We start from the raw sequence: 19307 nt of genomic DNA, 5'->3' as shown, positions 1-19307 counted from the left end.
GGGACCAGGTACTCACAGGTGACAAACCCATGAACAGACAGATTAGATGTAACACAGATATAACCGATTGTCCACATACCTTGTTTGCACTCTTCCCCCATCCAGCCTTCCATGCAGGCTTTATTTCCATTATGGTCACAATTGTAATGACCAACAAAGTCATCCCTGGGACGGCAGAGCTTGTTGCACGTAACCCCGTAGTAATTAGCATCACATTTCACTCTGATTTTCACTTCAAAGTGGGCAACGTGGCCATGCAGGGCCAAGGGAGTCCACTGGTCTTCAGGGTTGATGACTCCAGTGTAGGGAACACGATCAATCAAAAGATTGTCATCTGGAAAGAGACACAGCGCTCAGGTGACATTCTATTGTGATGGGTAGTCGGCTAAATTGTCCAAATAAACTTAACTGCTTTCTATTTCTCCAGATCCATATCTGCATTGCTATAGTACAGCATTTAAACAGTGCTACATGGGCAGACAGTACACTTGTGACCAGTAAAATCAATAGGAGAGCGTTGATAATTCTGTGAACAGTGCTTAGTACAAAGAACAAAAACTGACATGAAATTTGGGGGGGGGGGAATAAACGACATACTGTATTAACGTAAAAGGAGTAACGTGAAGCAGAATTTAATTCAAGCATAAGGTTCAATTCAGAATAAAAAAAAAAAAACAGGTGGGGGGGGGGGGGGCGACGGCATTTCCTATTCAACAACATGAACAGGATACAGACTGTACAGCTCATCCCTGAATTCTCAGACTGTTCCGTTTACCGCAGCGGAACACGCATGATGAAAACACAAATTTGCTTCGTTTGTTGTGCTTTTGCAGAGTAGAACGTCACTGTTTTAAAACCAGGGCAGGGCACCCATTAGTCCAAAGAATGAAACCGCAGCGAGGTCATACTCTAAAAACAGATACTGCCAAAAGCAATCTATTAGCCCATAGCCCAAAAGACAAACAGATGTCAGCCGTACACGTAAATTTAGGTTCTGTGGGACATGATTGCATTACCAGTGCTGGCAGAGCTGGATCCTGTAGTCACTAAATGGTGATGTAGTAAAATGATAGATTGGCTCTTTTCCAAGGTGTGAGACCTAGATTTGTATACAAATTAAGGTTAACGGTAGCATGGATTAAATTGCCAATCTTTTAATATGTCCTTTTAGGACCTTCACATTGCTCTTGCTAGGCTGATTGGTAGGGCATATGAAGTCAGGCTTTGCAATGCTTACTACAGCCATATAGATCAGCGCATTCCGTTCACTAAATCATAACTGGGTTGAAACCTCAGAAATGAAGTGCGGTATTACATGTGTAACTCATTTTGAATCTTGTGCAGACCACTCTGTCCATCAGATAAACCCTCCAATGCGCAGACCAATTATCCATTGCCCGTGCCCCCATACACCCTGACCTATTTGTGGTCTCAGTGTACACTCTTCAATGGGATCAGGAAGTCCGGCATTCCAGTTTTTTCTGCAGTTCACAATTGATGTATAGCGAATTCAGTTGTCAGATTCAAAGGGCCAAATACTCAGGACCAATGGCAGTGTTAGGGGGGGGATCAGGAAATCCAATATGTTGGAAATACTCGATTCACATATTCCTTATGAAAAATGATCGGGTTAATCACCAGAAAAGGGGGATTACTGCTCGCTATTTTAAATATATAAATATGCATTTGCAAGTACTACAAACAACCCAAACTGTAGCTTAGTTGAAAAGCTATCAGACAGTACCGTCAGTGATGAAAAAAAAACAAAAGTAAAAATAAGCTGGTGTGTTGCCGATAGCAACCACATGCTCGTTTCCTAACTACTTCAAAATTAAAGACTTATCTGTAGGTTGCTAAAGAGATACTGGTTTTGTTTGTTTTTTTGCACTGTAGATTCATTTTCTATACCATGAAACATTTGGAACACTCCTATATTTTCTACCCTGAACATTAAAAAAAAAAAAAAAAAATCAATAAAAAAAAATTTAGCCAATGGAAATTAAATTATGAAGGAAGCCGTATCTTTTTTTTACATTTAAAAGTCAGGTTGCTAAGGTTACTGAAATATGCATAGCTGCTCTGTTTTATTTCAGCAGATCTCTATTATGGTAACACAATCTGAAGGGAATTGACAGGCTCGACAATCTGCAGTGTTACCACAATCTTACAGAACACTGATTATCTCGGCAAAGAAAAAAAAAAAACACCACTGAAAGTTTAACAGCTCAATGCCAAGACACCGACTGCAGCCTCTTAGCCAGAAAATATGCCAGGAGTCCTGGTCAGGATAGCAGGAGACTGTCACCTGAGCTCAAGCAGTGACTAGGAAATACACATTACACTTCCTGTACACTATTCTGGCTTGCTGTCGTCTCTGCATTCAGCTCAAATGCCCAAGCAGATGGAGAACATATAGATGGAACGAAATGCTTTAGAGTTAACGTTTCCCGTGGCCTACTCGTTCATTACCTATAGAACAGATTGAATAAAATGTCCTTAACCCTTTCAGTGCCAACGTTGCTGTAAGCTATTCTCAAATATCCACTGAGAATGCCAGCAGCGTTGCACACAGCGACTGTTCTTTTAGTATAAATACAAATGCAGCCAAGTCAATTCATTTAAAGTTTAGTTAAATATCGCACCCAAAAATAGAACAGTCGCTGTGAGCGGCGCTGGCACTGTTAGCAGATATTTTGAGGATCTCACAGCAATGTTGGCACTCAAATGGTTAAATACGGTACAGGTTGAATATCCCTTATCCGGATATCTGTTTTTAAAACCTTGAAATGCAGCCTGCCCTTTCTGTGTGTGGCACTGTGCGCCCTTACACTGCCCCTCACCGCGCTGACGTGCCTCTGAGAAATTTTAGTGTGTGCCATCATGCGTGATGGGTATTATGGTGCATGCCATCATGTGTAATGGGCATTATGGTGTGTGGTATAATGTGTAAGAGGCATTACAGTGTGTGCCATAATGTGTAATTGTCATTACGACAGAATATGTAACGAGCATAGCACAGTATGACCATGTTTAATGGGTGTAATCCTAGTGCAGTGTACATTTTTTTTTTATAGAGGTTTTGGTTTCTAATGTAAATTTCTAATATAAAATGTGCCCTCCCGATTGAAGAAAGTTACTTGCCCTAAAAACACTACTCACTATATTAAGGTGCCCACAGACACTACAATTGTACTGTGCTATGCGTTTTTGACTGTACAATGGTTCTATACAATTTTTCTTCCAGCTTGCTATGAGATGTGCACTTGAATGCATGTGATGAACCCATGTTTGTAATGTTAAATTTCAGATGTAGTCTAAAAAGTATGTGCAGCACGTACTTTTTTAGACATACAATATCGGGCTCCAGGGAACATAAACAACATCCAATAATTGTACATAAGATGCAATTTGTGCTTAAAAAGTACAAAACGCATTCGATAATTGATGCGTCTGTGGGCACCTTTACAACCCATTGCTGGCATCCGTACATGCAGTCAAAGCCTGACTGACCATGTAGTCATCTCCTGCGTGTGGTCAATAAAACAATATCATTAAGTGTGTGTATACACCATAGCATTCGTCAGAGAGAACAGGTAGCTCAAGGGAAAATAGTTAGCATCATTTATTGATGCGATCGCCCCCCGTGTACTATGGGTGTTCTATGGTTAAGTTGCAATAACAGACTTTATAATACAGTAGAATAAAATGAAACCTTATCGGACGGAATTTTATCTATGCAAGAAAATACTATTGCTCAGTATCATCTTGTCTTTGTAAGCGATTTCCCTGCTGATTACTAAATAACTGTATCTAAATGACGGCGACATCATCGCTGTGGCATTGTTGCAGCCACGTCATTAGCATCGTCCTCAGAGGTCTCGTTAGTCATGCCTGCACTGTGAAAGCTCAGGAGAGTTATTTCAGTACCCGCACTTTATCGGAAACAGTCACATCACCATGCAGAGGATTGCAAAAGATGCTGATCCCGTCAGGCACACAGCTAGTACAAGGATGGTACTCACCCACTTTGGTGTCATTATCCCAGTCCCAAGCCTCCAAAATTAACGTGAAAGATCTCTGAAAAGAAAGAAAGAACATTATTAAAATAACATTTTATATCAAACCTAGCACACCAACTGCAGACACGCACATGACTCCTGGGCGACCGGGAACAGTCTCCATTGGAATACTACAGATGTGACCTTATGATCCGTCCACCATAGAGACAATCATAGGAGTAGCTTGCATTAATCATTCCTTACATTATTGCAGATGCAATGAAACCATTCCATGTACCAGAGACGCTAGTCAGCAACTATAACCGCACAAGAATCGGTGTACATCTCCACTCGCAGTTTAGCGCAGGGATTCGGGCGGCATTTACCTGCTGCTAGGCAGCAAATATACGCAGCCTAGCGAGCAGGTCTGAATGACCTCCAAAGTCACAGATAAATCCCAATGGGAACTTGCTAGAAGGGAAAAGCAATGGGTGCATGCATTGGAGCCCTTTCACACACTCTTTCAGACACTGTTGGACATAAATGTGCAGCAGTCACCCAGGACCTGGCGCTCTGAGGGGGTCTACTTGGCGCGACTGAACAAACCGTATATACAGTATATGGAAACGTTGGTATAATTTTTTTTTTTTTAAAGTACTACAGGTCAGAGGTTAAACTATATACATCAATCCTGCACAAATGTAACAAGAACAGTCCCCTCTAAGTTTTAAACCACAAATTAGATGAAGCATAATTCCCATTTGCCCAAATCTTTAGTGTGGCAATTGGCACTACAGAGTAAAAAAGGTCACAATTGGAATAAAACAGTATATCACAATAGGACTTGTTAAGCCTCCTGAAAATAGCATTTATCACCCCACAAATGACTCAGACCTGGGAAAACTACAGTGGCAAAGAAGGTCTCACTCACTAGTGAGCATGTGTGGTGCACAGTGCAGAAATATTACAGTAGGTCCAGAAAACATGCAACTAGTAACAGTGCAGAAGATTATAAAAGGGGGAAAAGCTGAAGTGGCAAAGTATGTGCAACATAAATAGATCTAACTTTCAGTATTCCTTGAGAGCGCAAAGATAATAAAAGGAAAATTAACCATTTAAGTGGGATAAGCTCAAAGTATATCTAGTCCAATGCTTGCAACATATCAAAACGACAAAGCAAGCTGGGGAGAGTGATAAAGTGGAGAGCTAAAATATCAGCCAATCAGCTGCGAAATGCCAGGCGGTTTAGAAAACTATAGATTACCAGAGTGGATAGGTTGATACTTTACCCCTCTCCGCTTTATTTACACTTAGTACAGTACTCCTGCCCTGAGCCCTTTAAAGGTTCGTCACTTAGCGTGGTACCAAGTGCAACAATGTGCTACGTGTGGTACCATGTGTCCCATGGTGTTTAGCTGTGCAATATTTAATATTTGCTCATTGTGGAGTGCTCAACATTGCAAGTTTTCCTATGGAGAGCAAGGAGAATCTGTGCATTCAGGTGGATGCAATGGCCGCCGTGATGGCTGATAGCACATCGGCTGGAACGGATTAACCCAGTCACGGGATTTTTTTTAATAGCACTTCTACCGATAGAATCTTCAGTATGTTTGTTTTTATGTCGTTTTATGGTCACCAATAAATTGTTTTACTTACACAATACAAATACATTGTGCGTATTCAACAAGGAGTCTCTTAGTATCAGCACCCTGAGACTTTTGTTCTAAATGCAGTCAGGAATGAGCGTAATATCAATGAATAATAATGCACTTAATCAACATGGACACTGCATGGGAACAATAAAGTTTGTAGAGCACAGAGAGGGGCACCTTGCCCGAAACATTGTGAATAAAGCGTGCCATGCGAGGGTACGTGCTACACTAACTTCCATGTGATGAAGTCTACAAACGGTCATTATAACCCATGAAAAACTAGTCAACCTTGTCCCATTTCCATGTGTAGACCTTAGGTCTGTCAACTTTGTACATGTCGACATATTGACTATACCATAACCCAAAGAGTGCCCATGACCATCGTAAAGTGCAACGGAATATGCTGCTCTATATAACAAAACTCTATAAAAATAAATAAATGACCGTACCACAGCGTTAGAGGTGTGCCGGGGGATGTATTAGTATAGGTGTACTTAGAGTTCTATGTAGGATATGGTGTTGTGATTTTAGGTCATCTGCTACATGGCGATTCTTACTGTATATGAAAGAAAAAAATAAACTGTCGATTTATACTACAGAAGGAAGAGGAGGAGGAATCCCGTTACAGAACTGGGAAAGCCCTGTGGACTGTCCATTCAAAAGTATAGGTGATGCATCTAGACCAGTCATTTTCAAGCTTTTTACCTTGTGGCACACTAAATAAGATTTTAATATTATCAAGGCGTACCATGAGATCCTCCACAGGGCAAAACACCTTCGTCCCCATATAAAAAAAAAAACAATGACACTGGTCCCCACAGGTAACAAAAATAAAATACATTGGCCCTTTACATGAAAAGAAGAGACCAGTATATAACAGTTGACCTGGTGGTGGCTGTAAACTGGTTTGGGCATCTCTAGATCTGGGGGCACACTTGAGAACAGCTCAAGGCACACTAGTGTGCCACGGCACAGTGGTTGAAGAACACTGATCTATACACTATGCTCCCGAATGTATCTATAAGATCTGCTTTCTGTGTCCAGTGATGTACAGTAGCAAATCTCAGATAGAGCCAAATAATACACGTACCCCTCTGTTCTATGTGGAAGAAGAGTGATCAGTGCTTATGTGCGCGGGTACTGCTTCTCCACCCATTTTTAACGCGGCAGTGTGTGCTACGCTCCCATCAGCAGCATTGCCATCTATAAAATATATGGCCCACCACATCGATGCGCTGAGAATGGTTTTCAGTCCCCCTCTACAGGCAGCTGAGATGTTGATCCAGCTCTGCTCTAGTGCTTCCTGCTTCACCTCAGTAGAGAGAAGCAGCATGGGGACCTAGAGAGGCACAATCCGTGGCACTACAGTACATTTACCTCCAGAATGAGAAGCGAGGCAACGTGTGGAAGAATAGCCTGTGACTGACCAGCAGAAAGAAGGACTGACGTCACGGCCTTACTACTGGTAACACTAAATACTCAGAAGCCCATAGGACAATGTCAGAGGAGTGAGCGCATATCCGGCAGTGATGGCTTCCTAACCTAAAAGTACAGTTTCCTGCTGCGTCTTTCAACAGCCCTCTAATGTGAAAGATGAAGTCCCGGACATAAGCAACTAGTCACAGATGCACGCTTACATTGTCCTATGAAACATGGAGAGAAGAAAAAGGATAGCAGCACATTGTGTTTAATTATTAAACAGTTATTTATATAACGTACACATATTCCTTACAATCTATATTCCCTACCACATGTACACGCACACACAGACATTCTAGGGTTAATTTTGTTGGGCGCCAATAAGCCTAACAGTATATTTTTGGGTTGTGGGAGGAAACCGGAGAACCCGGAGGAGGAAACCCACGCAAACACGGTAAGAATATACAAACTCTGCACAGTTAGGACTACGATAGGAATCAAACCCAAGACCTCAGTGCTGGGAGGCAGTAACGCTAACCGTATGGCCGCAGTCTCAAAAAACATCCCTAAACCTTAACATGATCAAGTATTTTCGAATACTAAAAATATATCTTAAAAGTACACAAGCCAACCATTGATCCTTAGAAAAATTATACTGATGACTGTGTAATTTTATCTGTTTTTTGTTTTGTTTGTTTTTTTTAAGCCCCGTACACACTATGCAACAAAAGGCAGGACAATATGCACGATAATGATATTTATCATTCATAAAAATAGGCCCATCTCCATGACAGCATGACGATCACCAGACACCAGCGGGCCACTGGATTGGCTGTAAATCAGAAATATTAAATTTGTATTTTTACTTTCCCACACAAAGTTCTGCAATTTCTGTGCTTTTATAGCTTAAGGAGACACTGGGGCTTATAGTGTATGGGTTCTACATGGCTTTGCCTCACCTCCTCCACTATAGGCCCTTGAAGAGGTTCAGTTCCAGACCCATGAGTCCCTTAAAGCTCTGCATAGGACTGGTAAGTTCCCAGAACTGAACCACATTCCTGGTTAATAAATACAATACCCCTCCACCTCCAAACAAAGTATTCTACACCACCTTCTGTACCTCTTCTCTTCCTCAACATATTACATGGATCATAAACCCAAACATTACAGACCATAATAGTGTGAAGATGGTAGAGAAGCGCTTGAAAATATTGAATACCCTAACCCAGACATGGTCAAACTGTGGCCCTCCTGTTGTTGTAACTGCATAGCAAAACTGTGGCAAGGCATGATGGGACTTGTAGTTTCACAGCAGCTGTAGGGCCATAGTTCGGCCATACCTGTCCTAACCCAAGGGACAGACCAGATGGGCCAAGTGGTCCTTCTCTGTCTTCATATAACTCTATGCACACACAATTTTTACACCGGTTTCTAGCACTGGGACGTCACCATTATCCCGAACCAGATATTCCTCAAACCTGTATAAAGTCAGAACACAGAATGTTGCCACTGCAGCAGCTGGCCCTACAGCCTCTTATGATCTTCCACGGCCTTTACCAAGCGGCTATTTCAAGCCCATAATATGCAGTGTACTGTATGTTTCTCTTACACATTACCAGTGTTGACACAAAGAAACGGTTTCTTCTGATTCTTTTTTTTCCCTTTGTACAATAGGCACCACATAGTTGGCAAGAACGAAGGTGTGGGCAAACCTGACATTAATCCCGTCAAGTATAAACTTGACTAAAATGTTTCTGCAGAGTAAATGAAGTGTGACCAGGTCTAAACTTTGAATACTTGCGGTTTCCTCAATGTGTGTTGTGTACCTTACTTGTGGTTCTTAAGAAGGAACATTTTAATTATATTGCTCAGTCTATCGAGGGTGAATGTTCTAGTCCCCACACAGACATGCTGGCTGGCGGAAGTTACCAAAGTGGTAATTTGGCTTCCGATTTAATATGCGTTTACTACAACTTCCATACCCAACGAGATGAAGGCGAACAGAGCAGGTCATAATGACAAAGTTACAAATAAATGATATCTGGAAATTACATCCAGCAGTCACTAGTCAATTGTGGGTTTGCAGCTGGGAGCCACAAGTTCCAGCATGTAATAGCAGAGAGAGGTTCTGTGGTGGTTATGGGAACAACAGGTACCCAACAGCCTCGCATACAGGATTTAGAACAATCTTATCAGTCAATAGACTTATTTCATATGTAACATCTTCAAACGTCTCTATAATGCTGAGGTGGTAACACATGTTCCTCTATAGCAGCAGAGATGTCCTTAACCCAGTGGTTCCCAAACTGTGTGCCGCGGCTCCCTGGGGTGCCTCGGGACACTTGCAGGGGTGCCTCGGGTTGGTCGTCCAGGACCATTCAAGTTATTTATGATCAATAATTTATGGACAAAACCAGTGCTGGTGGCCGCCAATCATAAATAGGTGTATAATCAGAAGCAAACCTGCCCTTTACCACATAACTGAACCTAAGAAGCTCATTTAAAAACAATCTACTTCATTTTATATATATTTTTTGGGGCCTAGGTGTGCCGTGGAAAAATTCTGGTACTCTAGGGTGCCGGGATTAGAAAAAGATTGGGAACCCCTGTCTTAACCATTTAACAAATATAGGGGGGCAAGTGCATATACCTTCCCACATTATGTAGCGGTTACATTTTTTGATGGAAAAAAAGGAATGAGACAGATACATTTATATTGAATCATCAGTAGCATTTCCCAGCATTGGTGATAAAACAAAATGATCGCACATTTCTTGTTGCTGTTTATATGGAACAATCCCTGACCCTTATCAGTGAATTTTCTTTAGCAAGTATAGTATAGTAGCTCTTACTACAATAATTAACCTGGGTTAATTGTTAGAGCGCCTTAATATGGGTTAGTTTTCTAATAAGCAGTTGCTACCGGGGGTGGTCAGTTCCCCAACAAAACATACAGAAGAAAGGCAAAAATGGAGCATCGCTATACCAAATTAAAGAGTGTATGCATCAATTTCAAAACAACAATTTAATAACATTTAAACATACATAAACAACACATTGTTTAAAATATGGGGGACCTATTTGAGGTGTGGGGGACCTGTGGAGTATCAATAGTCACCAATGGGGGATTGATATAACCTGCGTGGATCGAGATTGACATCCGATTGCAAAGTGAGTCCGTTAGATGGTATTCCTGAATATCCTAGGGTCTCCTGGTTCCAAACCCGTTGGCAAAAGTTGTTGTGTAGCCAGCCCGGGGGGACAGTCTGGTGCTGCTGCTGCTGCTGCAAATGTAATATCTGCACCACACAAGCCTTGGTCATTGGTGACTATTGATACTCCACAGGTCCCCCACACCTCAAATAGGTCCCCCATATTTTAAACAATGTGTTGTTTATTTATGTTTAAATGTTATTAAATTGTTATTTTTAAATTGATGCATACACTGTTTAATTTGGTATAGCGCTGCTCCATTTTTGCCTTTCTTCTAGTTGCTCTTACTGACTGCTTTAAGGGCTCATCTACATTTGGATATAAGTCATTATAAAAGGTTCCTCTCAGATGTAGCAGAACACAGCCATGCTTCTAGGTGCCACGTTCACAATCTCTTTTCACAAACTCTCCATATATGGAAGTAGACACGCCCTGTGGGTGGAGCATGACACGTCCCCTCAATGGGGCGCGGTGTAAAATTCTACTACCAATTATAATCTTCCTGAAACTAGTTTTCATAAAGTAGTAGTAGCAGCAGCAAGTATGGTTAAGGTTGCCCACTTCTGCTAAAGGAGAACAGCATCTTCCTAGAAGCAGGGCATGCTGCAAAAAAGGGGAAAAAAAACCCTGAGGTAAAATTTGAGTTTTGGACCTTGGCAAAAGCAGGTTACATTGCACGTAGGGCGGATTTAAAAGTACAGTACAGATTTACAGTTGGGAAGGGGCGTAACCTAGCTTAATCCCAAATGATCATTGTGAAACAAAGCTGCCTAGTATTTGCTCCCCACATGCATAAAAATGACAATATACCCAGGCAGAACTCACATAAAAGTTAGAAAGTACAAGGTTATCCGGAAACGAAGCAGTAGATGCATCAGACTCAGATACAGAGCTGGAGCATCCGGCACCAGCATACTGCTAAAATTAGTCCAGGTCAAGTCTCACCGTTCATTACTTCTGCAAGAATGTCGGTTTACAGTGTCTCCTGCAAGCTGAGCGAAGGGCATCGTGCTACTGCAGGTGTAGAATGTACCCTGAATTTGAAGATAGATAAATAGGGGACAATCCTATCTATATGCATAAGGTTTGAAGTGTCATGGCCCTGGCGTATAAATCTCATATATATACTCATATTGGGCAGTACGGATGGTGTAATGGTTAGCATTACTGCCTCACAGTGCTGAGGTCATGGGTTCGATTCCCACCATGGCCCTAACTGTGCGGAGTTTGTATATTCTCCCCGTACTTGCGTGGGTTTCCTCCGGGTACTCCGGTTTCCTCCCACAATCCAAAAATATACTGGTAGGTTATTTGGCTCCTAACAAAAATTAACCCTAGAATGAATGTGTGTGGTAGGGAATATAGATTGTAAGCTCCACTGGGGCAGGGACTAATGTGAATGTTCAAATATTCTCTGTAAAGCGCTGCGTAATATGTATGCGCTATATAAGAAACTGTTAATAAATAAATATATTAAGTTATTGTTTTTTCACCCATACCCCAACTGTGTGTATAATACCAGCCTAATGCCCCTTTCACACCACACCTCAAACGCAGGTTATTGACAGGTTGGCGACACGTCGACCCGGGTCAAGGTGTGGTGTGAAAGCCCCAATGCTTATAACCCGGGATGACCAACCCAGCAGTTACATCCCGGTTATAAAGAAGGGTTAAACCCGGGGCACCCTCTGTATAATGATGTATAGGATGTAATGTAAAATTGATGGACCTGCCGGATTTGGCCGCGTTTCTGACAAAAGCAGGTGGATTGGCGGCTGGTTTCCGACCCGTCCGAAAACAAACAGCCCTTATTGAATAGGTAGGAACGCTTTCCAACCTACTCAAGTTGGAAACTGATGTCTTTCCGACAAGACGGCAGTTTCGTCAGCAATTGAAATTCAAAAAGAATTTTTAAAAAAAAAAACAGTCAAAATTATAAAATACAAAATACACCTGGTTTCTGATTTTTATATTATTCCAATTTCAAATGTCAGAGTGAAGCCCATTGAGAAATCATCTACTGCTTAGTAAATCTAGCCCTGAAGATTGATGCATGTCATTTTCATGGACATTTGCATCGGAATACCTGCAAGGCTGCAAAAACCGATTGACATATTTAGCTGTTTGTTCGTATCTTTGCCAGCGAGAGAGCAACATCACTGTGCAGAGAATAAGAGGCATTGTAGAACCGCTGTCCCAAGGTTAGATTGTCATTCCTACTGGTATGCGTTTCCTCGCTCTAGTTTCTAACAGCTTGCAGTCTCCAGTGTAGTTGGATCCCACCAGTATCAAATAACACTGCTTATTCCTGGCAACCTTTAGAAAGAAAATGACGCTTTCATGTCATACATTCACAGAGTCGCTTTGATTACTTAACTTCAAATCTTTGGTTATTTACACATCTCCAAAATTAAAAAAGGTGAAGGGGTAAGGGAGATGGGGGTCAGCGAGTTAATATTTAATGAGCAATTAATTAGTGCTGGAGTTCTGTAAACTGGTCACTGGGGAGTATATACTACACGTGGGGTCTATGTTCCAGCCACTCTTCTTTACATTGTATATAGGGATAATGACAAACCACAGAATAATCAGCATATGCTAGGATGCTCACATTAGCTAAACACATGCAATCCACTGCAATGTAAATGCACGAGGAGAACTGGACACAGTACTCTAGGTGAGGTCGTACCAATGACCTATACAGTGGCATTATTACTTCTTTCTTTCTACTGTCAATACCTTTCCCTATGCAACCAAGCATCAGACTTGCCTTCTTCATTGCTTTGTTACATTGCCAACCTGCCTTTAAGTCCCTTGAAATAGTGACACCTAGATCCCTCTCTTCCTCAGTAGTTTCCATTATAGTGCCATTTATACTATATTTAGTCTTTGGATTTCTGAGACCCAAGTGCATGATTTTGCATTTTTTGGCATTAAACTGTAGTTGCCATGCTCTTGACCATTCCTCTAATCTACCTAGATCCTCAATCATTTGTTTTACCCCTCCTGGTGTGTCTACCCTGTTGCATACCTGTGTGTCATCTGCAAAAAGGCACATTTTACCCTCAATTCCATTTGCAATATCACCAATAAAGATATTAAAAAGCACTGGTCCAAGTACAGATCCCTGGGGTACCCCACTTTAACCTTTCCCTCCTTTGACTGTACTCCGTTTACTACAACTCTGTTTTCTGTCCTGCAACCACGCTCTTATCCAACTATCTTAAAATCCAATCCCAAGTTTTCAAATTTATTTAACAGTCTGCGATGTGGGACAGTGTCAAAAATCTAGTTAGGGTATATGTAATACAACTGTACACATCAGTTTTCACTGTGGGTCCTTGAATGGCTTCTCTCTCTCACTGTAACTTTCAGTACACCCAACTTGGCTGTCTCCTCTAGTACGCTCCTAGATTGAATGAAAAACCCATAGGAATGACAGGTTTCATGGAACCTACTCCTTGCGCTCAGATGCTACAGCCACCATTTTGTATCCGGTCTTCTAGGGAAATGCTATGTAGTGCGCTCAAGATGGCTGCCTCGCCTGATGGATGGAATGTACAACACGTAAAAGTTACTGCCTACAATTTCTGCACCAAGCCTGCATTAGGCTTATTGTGCTCTCTAGGTTTTCTTGTATTTAAATTACTACTGCTTGACAACAAGTTACTGAATGTACAACGCTGGCTGATAAAATCATAGAGGTTGTTGTAGCCCTTAAGATTCCTCAATACTCATACGCACAAGAAGAACCTCAGAGATCGCTGCTCGGTAGAGAATGGATTCTATTATTCACACCACAAAATACCACTGCCATATATAGGCTATATGCTTGCCAACTTATTAAAACCCACCAGTTCCTCATATCCAAAATCTGCTGGAACAAGTTACATATACCTAAAAGAGTGTACGTCTCCACAACCATCAGATATTTCCATGCACTTAATGAGGTTACCGCGAAACGCGCCATTGGCCAATCTCAGAGTTGCGACAGACAATCAGCTCAATCCTGTTGTGCTTGCTGTAACCTTGCTCAACATAGGTGGTCACCGACGTTTAACCCTTTGAGTGCCAAGGACAAAATAGGTGTGAAAATTGCCAAGCAAACCTTTTTAAACAACTCTTTGAGTGTCAACTTTGAGATCCTCAAAATATTCGTTAAAAAATGGCAGTGCCGCTCACAACTTAAACTTCAATTAAAATGGCTTGGCTGTATTTGTATTTTTTATACTAAAAGAACAGTTGATTCTAGATTCTAGCATTTTTAGCAGATATTTTGAGGATCGCTTAAAGCAACGTTGGTACTCAACGGGTTAACAAGATTCCCCCCAGGCCTTGTCCTAAATGGTGTAATTCATTTACGGCAATGGTCATTTCCAGTTTGCTTGGCATTATGAATTTGAGATATTAACGCTCTGCTTCAATAAACATCCATTTACAGAAAGATCCCGTGTACTGTGCTATTCAACAGTTAGACAACCAGGAAACCGGTCCTTGACCAGATGTGAGGCCAGATTCTCTAAGCTTCAAAAGTGATAAATTGGAGAGTGATAAACAGCCAGCTCCATTTTTCAAACACTGTCTGTGACATGGCAGGTAGGAGCCGATTGGCTGGCTGCTTATCACTCTCCATTTCATCAATTTTGAAGCTTAGAGAATCTGGCTCATGGGTCCTTATTCTGGTTCTCTCGCAGAGTAAAATTCCTTCTGAAACGGACAAAACTATATGTGCACTGCAGGGGTGACAGATTTAACTTATGCAGAGAGAATTAGATTTGGGTGGAGTTTTACTTCAAAGTGAGATCTACGTTGCAGTGTAAAAATAAAGCAGTCAGTATTTTCTCTGCACAGAAACAAAATAACTCACCCAAATCTAACTCTCTCTACCCCCCCCCCCCTCCTGCAGTGCACATTTCTGTCTATTTGAGAAGAAATTTGCCTTTGTGAGTGAACCAGAATAATGGCCATAGTGTATGACCATCACCTAACGTGACATGGGACAAGATAGTTACTTTCTGATCAGGTCACCTTTGCTTCTACAAATCTGTGGCTGCTGGTAGAGCAATGTCCGGCACTGCACATCCCAGCATGCCCTGCCACAGTTATGCTGTTAGGACATAACTGTAGCAGGGCATGCTGGGAGTGCCACACATTGCCTACTGTAATTCTCTTGCAGAGCCTTCAAAATGGCATTATCCTGATACAGGTCTGCGTGAAATTCGTTATTGAAAATGACTGGCTCTGCTACGTGACCTTAATTAACTTGCAGCTAGACAGTGCTTTATTCCTGGGAGATCAGAAAAACTACAAAAGTTACAACCTACTACAAAAATGCGATGCACATAAAGTGATATTATTGGGGTCACGTGCACAGGATTCACTTTAAAAAAAAAAAAAAAAAAATCTGAAGAGTGCCACAAGACTAAAAAGTGATTGATCAGCATGTGTTCAGTGACATTTGGATAAAGAATACAGTGTACGTGAAAGGATCTAGAATCTGTTTCCCACTGCAGTGTACTATAAATAACTAGGAATTAGAGCGTGCAAGCCAGAGCGGCACCTCTCCAAAAGCAAGGCCATAAACACTCACAGGCTGCAAAACACTTCTGTGCATGGAGCGTGTGTATGGAACACATGCAAACGTACAGTGCAATAGCTACATCCGGCTCCAGGAGACGGCAAACAAGTACAACTACAAATCACCCCATGTGTATGGGTAACTGCACGCTACTTCAGTTGCTAGGAACAGTCGCCAGGGGTGATGCACTGCACACCAAGCCTGGCGATAATCGCTAGCGATTGGTGTCAATCTAGTCATGCATATGAGAAAACGGACAACAAACAATATGTCTGACCAATTTAACGCCACTTCTGGGAACAAAGGAGCATGAAGAAGGTTGATCTGGTGCAGTGCCTTGAGCTGTTCCCAGATCTAGAGATGACCAAACCAGTTTAACTGTTATTTACTGGTCTCTCTTCATGTAAGAGGCCAATGTGTTTTATTTTTGTTACCTGTGGGGACCAGTGTGATTGTTTTTTATATAGGTGGCCAATAGTTTTTTTGTTTTTTTTCCCTGTGGGGGCTCCAATGATTTTTGCCCTGTGGGGATCTCATGGTGTGCCTTGGCAATTTTAAAATCTTATTTAGTGTGCCACAAGGTAAAAAGGTTGTAGACACCAGGAATAAATCACTGACCTAGGAAAACACTAGGGTGACACCATGCCCCATCTGTGACTGAAAACCACTGTTCTAGTGTGTACAGGAGCAACTTCAGTATAAATTACATGCAACCAAAGGAAAAAAGATATTTCGTTTGGTCGATAGCAACACTGCGGTGTGTGCACGCTCAATCTCGCTTGTTAGGACTCTTGGAAATAGTAAAGTCGTAATGATTGATGGTCTTTGTGTACCCAGCTTAGACACATATCAACTACAAAAGCCAGTTACAAGGGCCAGATAGCCATGGGTAGTCAGTATACAGACATTAGCAAGGCATGATGGGACATGTAGTTTCCCAACAGCTGGAGGGCCATAGTTTGGACATGCCTGCTATAGGATAAAATAAATTCAGCATATAGAACCACCATTTATACTGTTTTTTGTTGCTGGTTCCGTTGTGTAAGACAAAATGACTTCTACAGTGCAACCCGTAGCAAAAAATTCAAATAAAGGTAAAATGATGACAGAACTGCATGTGTGCGGAATATAATATCTAAAACTTTTAGAGGACTGGCTGCCACTTATACCAATACTTAACTAAAGCTTATTCACACCAATGAGAACACATCTGAAACCCGTGCCAACGCTACGCAGCATGCTGCTGGTGATTCTCCCTGAATGAGTGTGCGTGTGTGTGTCCTCGCATCCATGAGCCCCCAGATCTGGCTCTAGTCCCCAGAGTTGGATATTTATCCTCACTTTAAAATTTGGATGGATCCTAGATTTGGTGCAAGGGTAATGCGGAGACACAAGTTTGAAACAGTCAGACTAATTTAGCAGGTATAGGTCGTTGTAATAACTAATTTGCATTGTTTCACAAAAAACGAAAAAGTTACTTTTGTTTTTAATATAAAAGGTGTTACACGTACAGTACCTGGGAGCATTAGTATGCTAAGTGATCGGTACTTTTACCTTGTTTTCATCTGGTGGAATGGATGAAAACCACTGAAATATTGAAATTCCCTGCAGAGTTATCAGCCGGGATGAGCGAAGACTGCATGGCACAGACAGCATTGCAAGCAGAAGGAATGGTGCAGTCAGAGCTTTCAGGAGTACTGGGAGACAAGCCAGCATAGCATTAGTAGCAGACAATGTAAATGACGGGAATCAGAGCTTTCTTGCAGCTGATCTGCTTACCATCACTGTACAGTGCACAGAGCTTTACTATGATATTAGAGCTCAACTTACAGCTCAGAAATCTGTTGTCTGCAGGACTTAAGGAACATTATTATGACGGACCCAAAAATTCTGGTAAAAACCAGCTTCTAGCCACAACCGGGCTACATTAAGGGCGATATTCAATGAGGCCGGCTTTTCCTTGACGAAAACAAGCCATCCTCCAAGTATTCAATGTAACTCCTCACCATCAAAGGACGGCAAGGATCCCCTTAAAGGTTTGACGGAAATGCAAGCAAGTCCGCTGCATTTTGTGGCGAGCTCCGCCTTTTTAATGGTTGCACTCACCGGTTCCACCCGCAGGGAACAGGAGGGGGGGGGGGTGAAAACAGCGAGTGAAGGGGAGAGAGTTGAATACTGACCGCAAGCTATCGGCACATCTCGCCGTCGATAGCATTGAATACCCCTCTATATATCAATGGTAGAAGACACTTGGTACAAGTTTAATGGCATGTTTGCATAAATTGCTCGACCACTAGTCTAACATGATGACTACTTGGACTCACACTGGACTCTTACTTTCTACTTCACATAAAATTATCTCTCCCAACCTGTTCGACATCACCCAATTATGGTCAAAATATTTACCCAAGAATCTTTGGATTCTTAGGCTTTTACCTTATTTTATTAACAAAACATAAAAACAGTAGTAATTATTCTTACCCAAGCCGCTTATCCACACTGATTTCTCAATTTCAACCCCGCAATACAACCCCCTCCTATCAGCTGATCATCCTGTCACCAACATCTGCACCTGGTCAGTATGTACAAATGGCCGACAACAGATTTCCGATCACCACCTCAGTAGGCAAGAGAGTATAAATCACGCAGTGGTGCCGGATCAAACAATGAAAATGCTGTTGTTAAACGCTCAAACAATTGAACTTCCCTCCCAATGGAGATGTTCAATTGTTTTTGCTGACAGGGGCAAGTATCATGGCTACACATTACTTTGTGCACTAGGTTTAGATGGGTAAAGTTGCTAAACCTGGGCAAAGGATTTTTGTTAACTCAGGAGGGTGAGCGCAGAAATCTCATTAGCACCCCTGGGCAGAAACAATTGAAGAGCTCAGTAGGAAACGCATGACTTACTGGAGCGCAAAAACAATTGGTGCTATAAAACGCAATGCAATGTTCAAGAACTCATATTTCTAGGTTCCGTAGCTGGGAAGTGCAGTACAATGCAAAGATATCCATAAAAAGGCATCACAAGTAAAAATGTATTGTTATCATTTACCCTGATTTCCAGGTGACGCAAAGCATATTAATCCCGTAATGTATTCGGCACAGCATCCTTACAACTGGTTTGCTGTGTGCGATAAAATGTTTGATCAGAAACAACCAAAACTGGACTACAGTATACGGCTTTATCCATGAGAGTCAAGAGATTGTATTCTTATATTTATGAACACCCTTTGTTCATCTACACCAAACATGTACTCTTTCAAACTTTGTATACATGGGTCACATATAATACCGCTTTTAAATACATCTCAACATTTCCATCCTGTAGCTTGGTACCTGCAGCGTCGAATGCGTATCTATCCCGAAAAACGGGTGAAGATTTTGTTCCAGTGGGCATGGTCTCCGACTTGGGAAGCTGTAAAAGGCCATGCCCCTAAGCTTTTA

General features: G+C 41.7%; 1 protein-coding gene across 2 annotated transcripts in view; it reads right to left on the bottom strand.

Moving 5' to 3' along the window:
- Positions 1 to 19307, bottom strand: part of JAG2 (jagged canonical Notch ligand 2) — an 85475-nt gene that overhangs the window by 49041 nt on the left and 17127 nt on the right. For both annotated transcript variants that reach the window (XM_083167108.1, XM_083167109.1), the window contains exons 3-4: positions 4023 to 4077; positions 80 to 334 (exon numbers count right to left, since the gene is read on the bottom strand). In XM_083167108.1, the coding sequence (XP_083023234.1) occupies positions 80 to 334; positions 4023 to 4077 (310 nt within the window). The remainder of the gene's footprint in view (positions 1 to 79; positions 335 to 4022; positions 4078 to 19307) is intronic.

This window comes from Crinia signifera, chromosome 12, assembly GCF_055691185.1.
Source record: "Crinia signifera chromosome 12, ASM5569118v1, whole genome shotgun sequence".
Lineage (NCBI taxonomy): Eukaryota > Metazoa > Chordata > Amphibia > Anura > Myobatrachidae > Crinia > Crinia signifera.
Note: the sequence above shows the minus strand (reverse complement) of the source record. Positions and strands in the feature narration are given on the sequence as shown.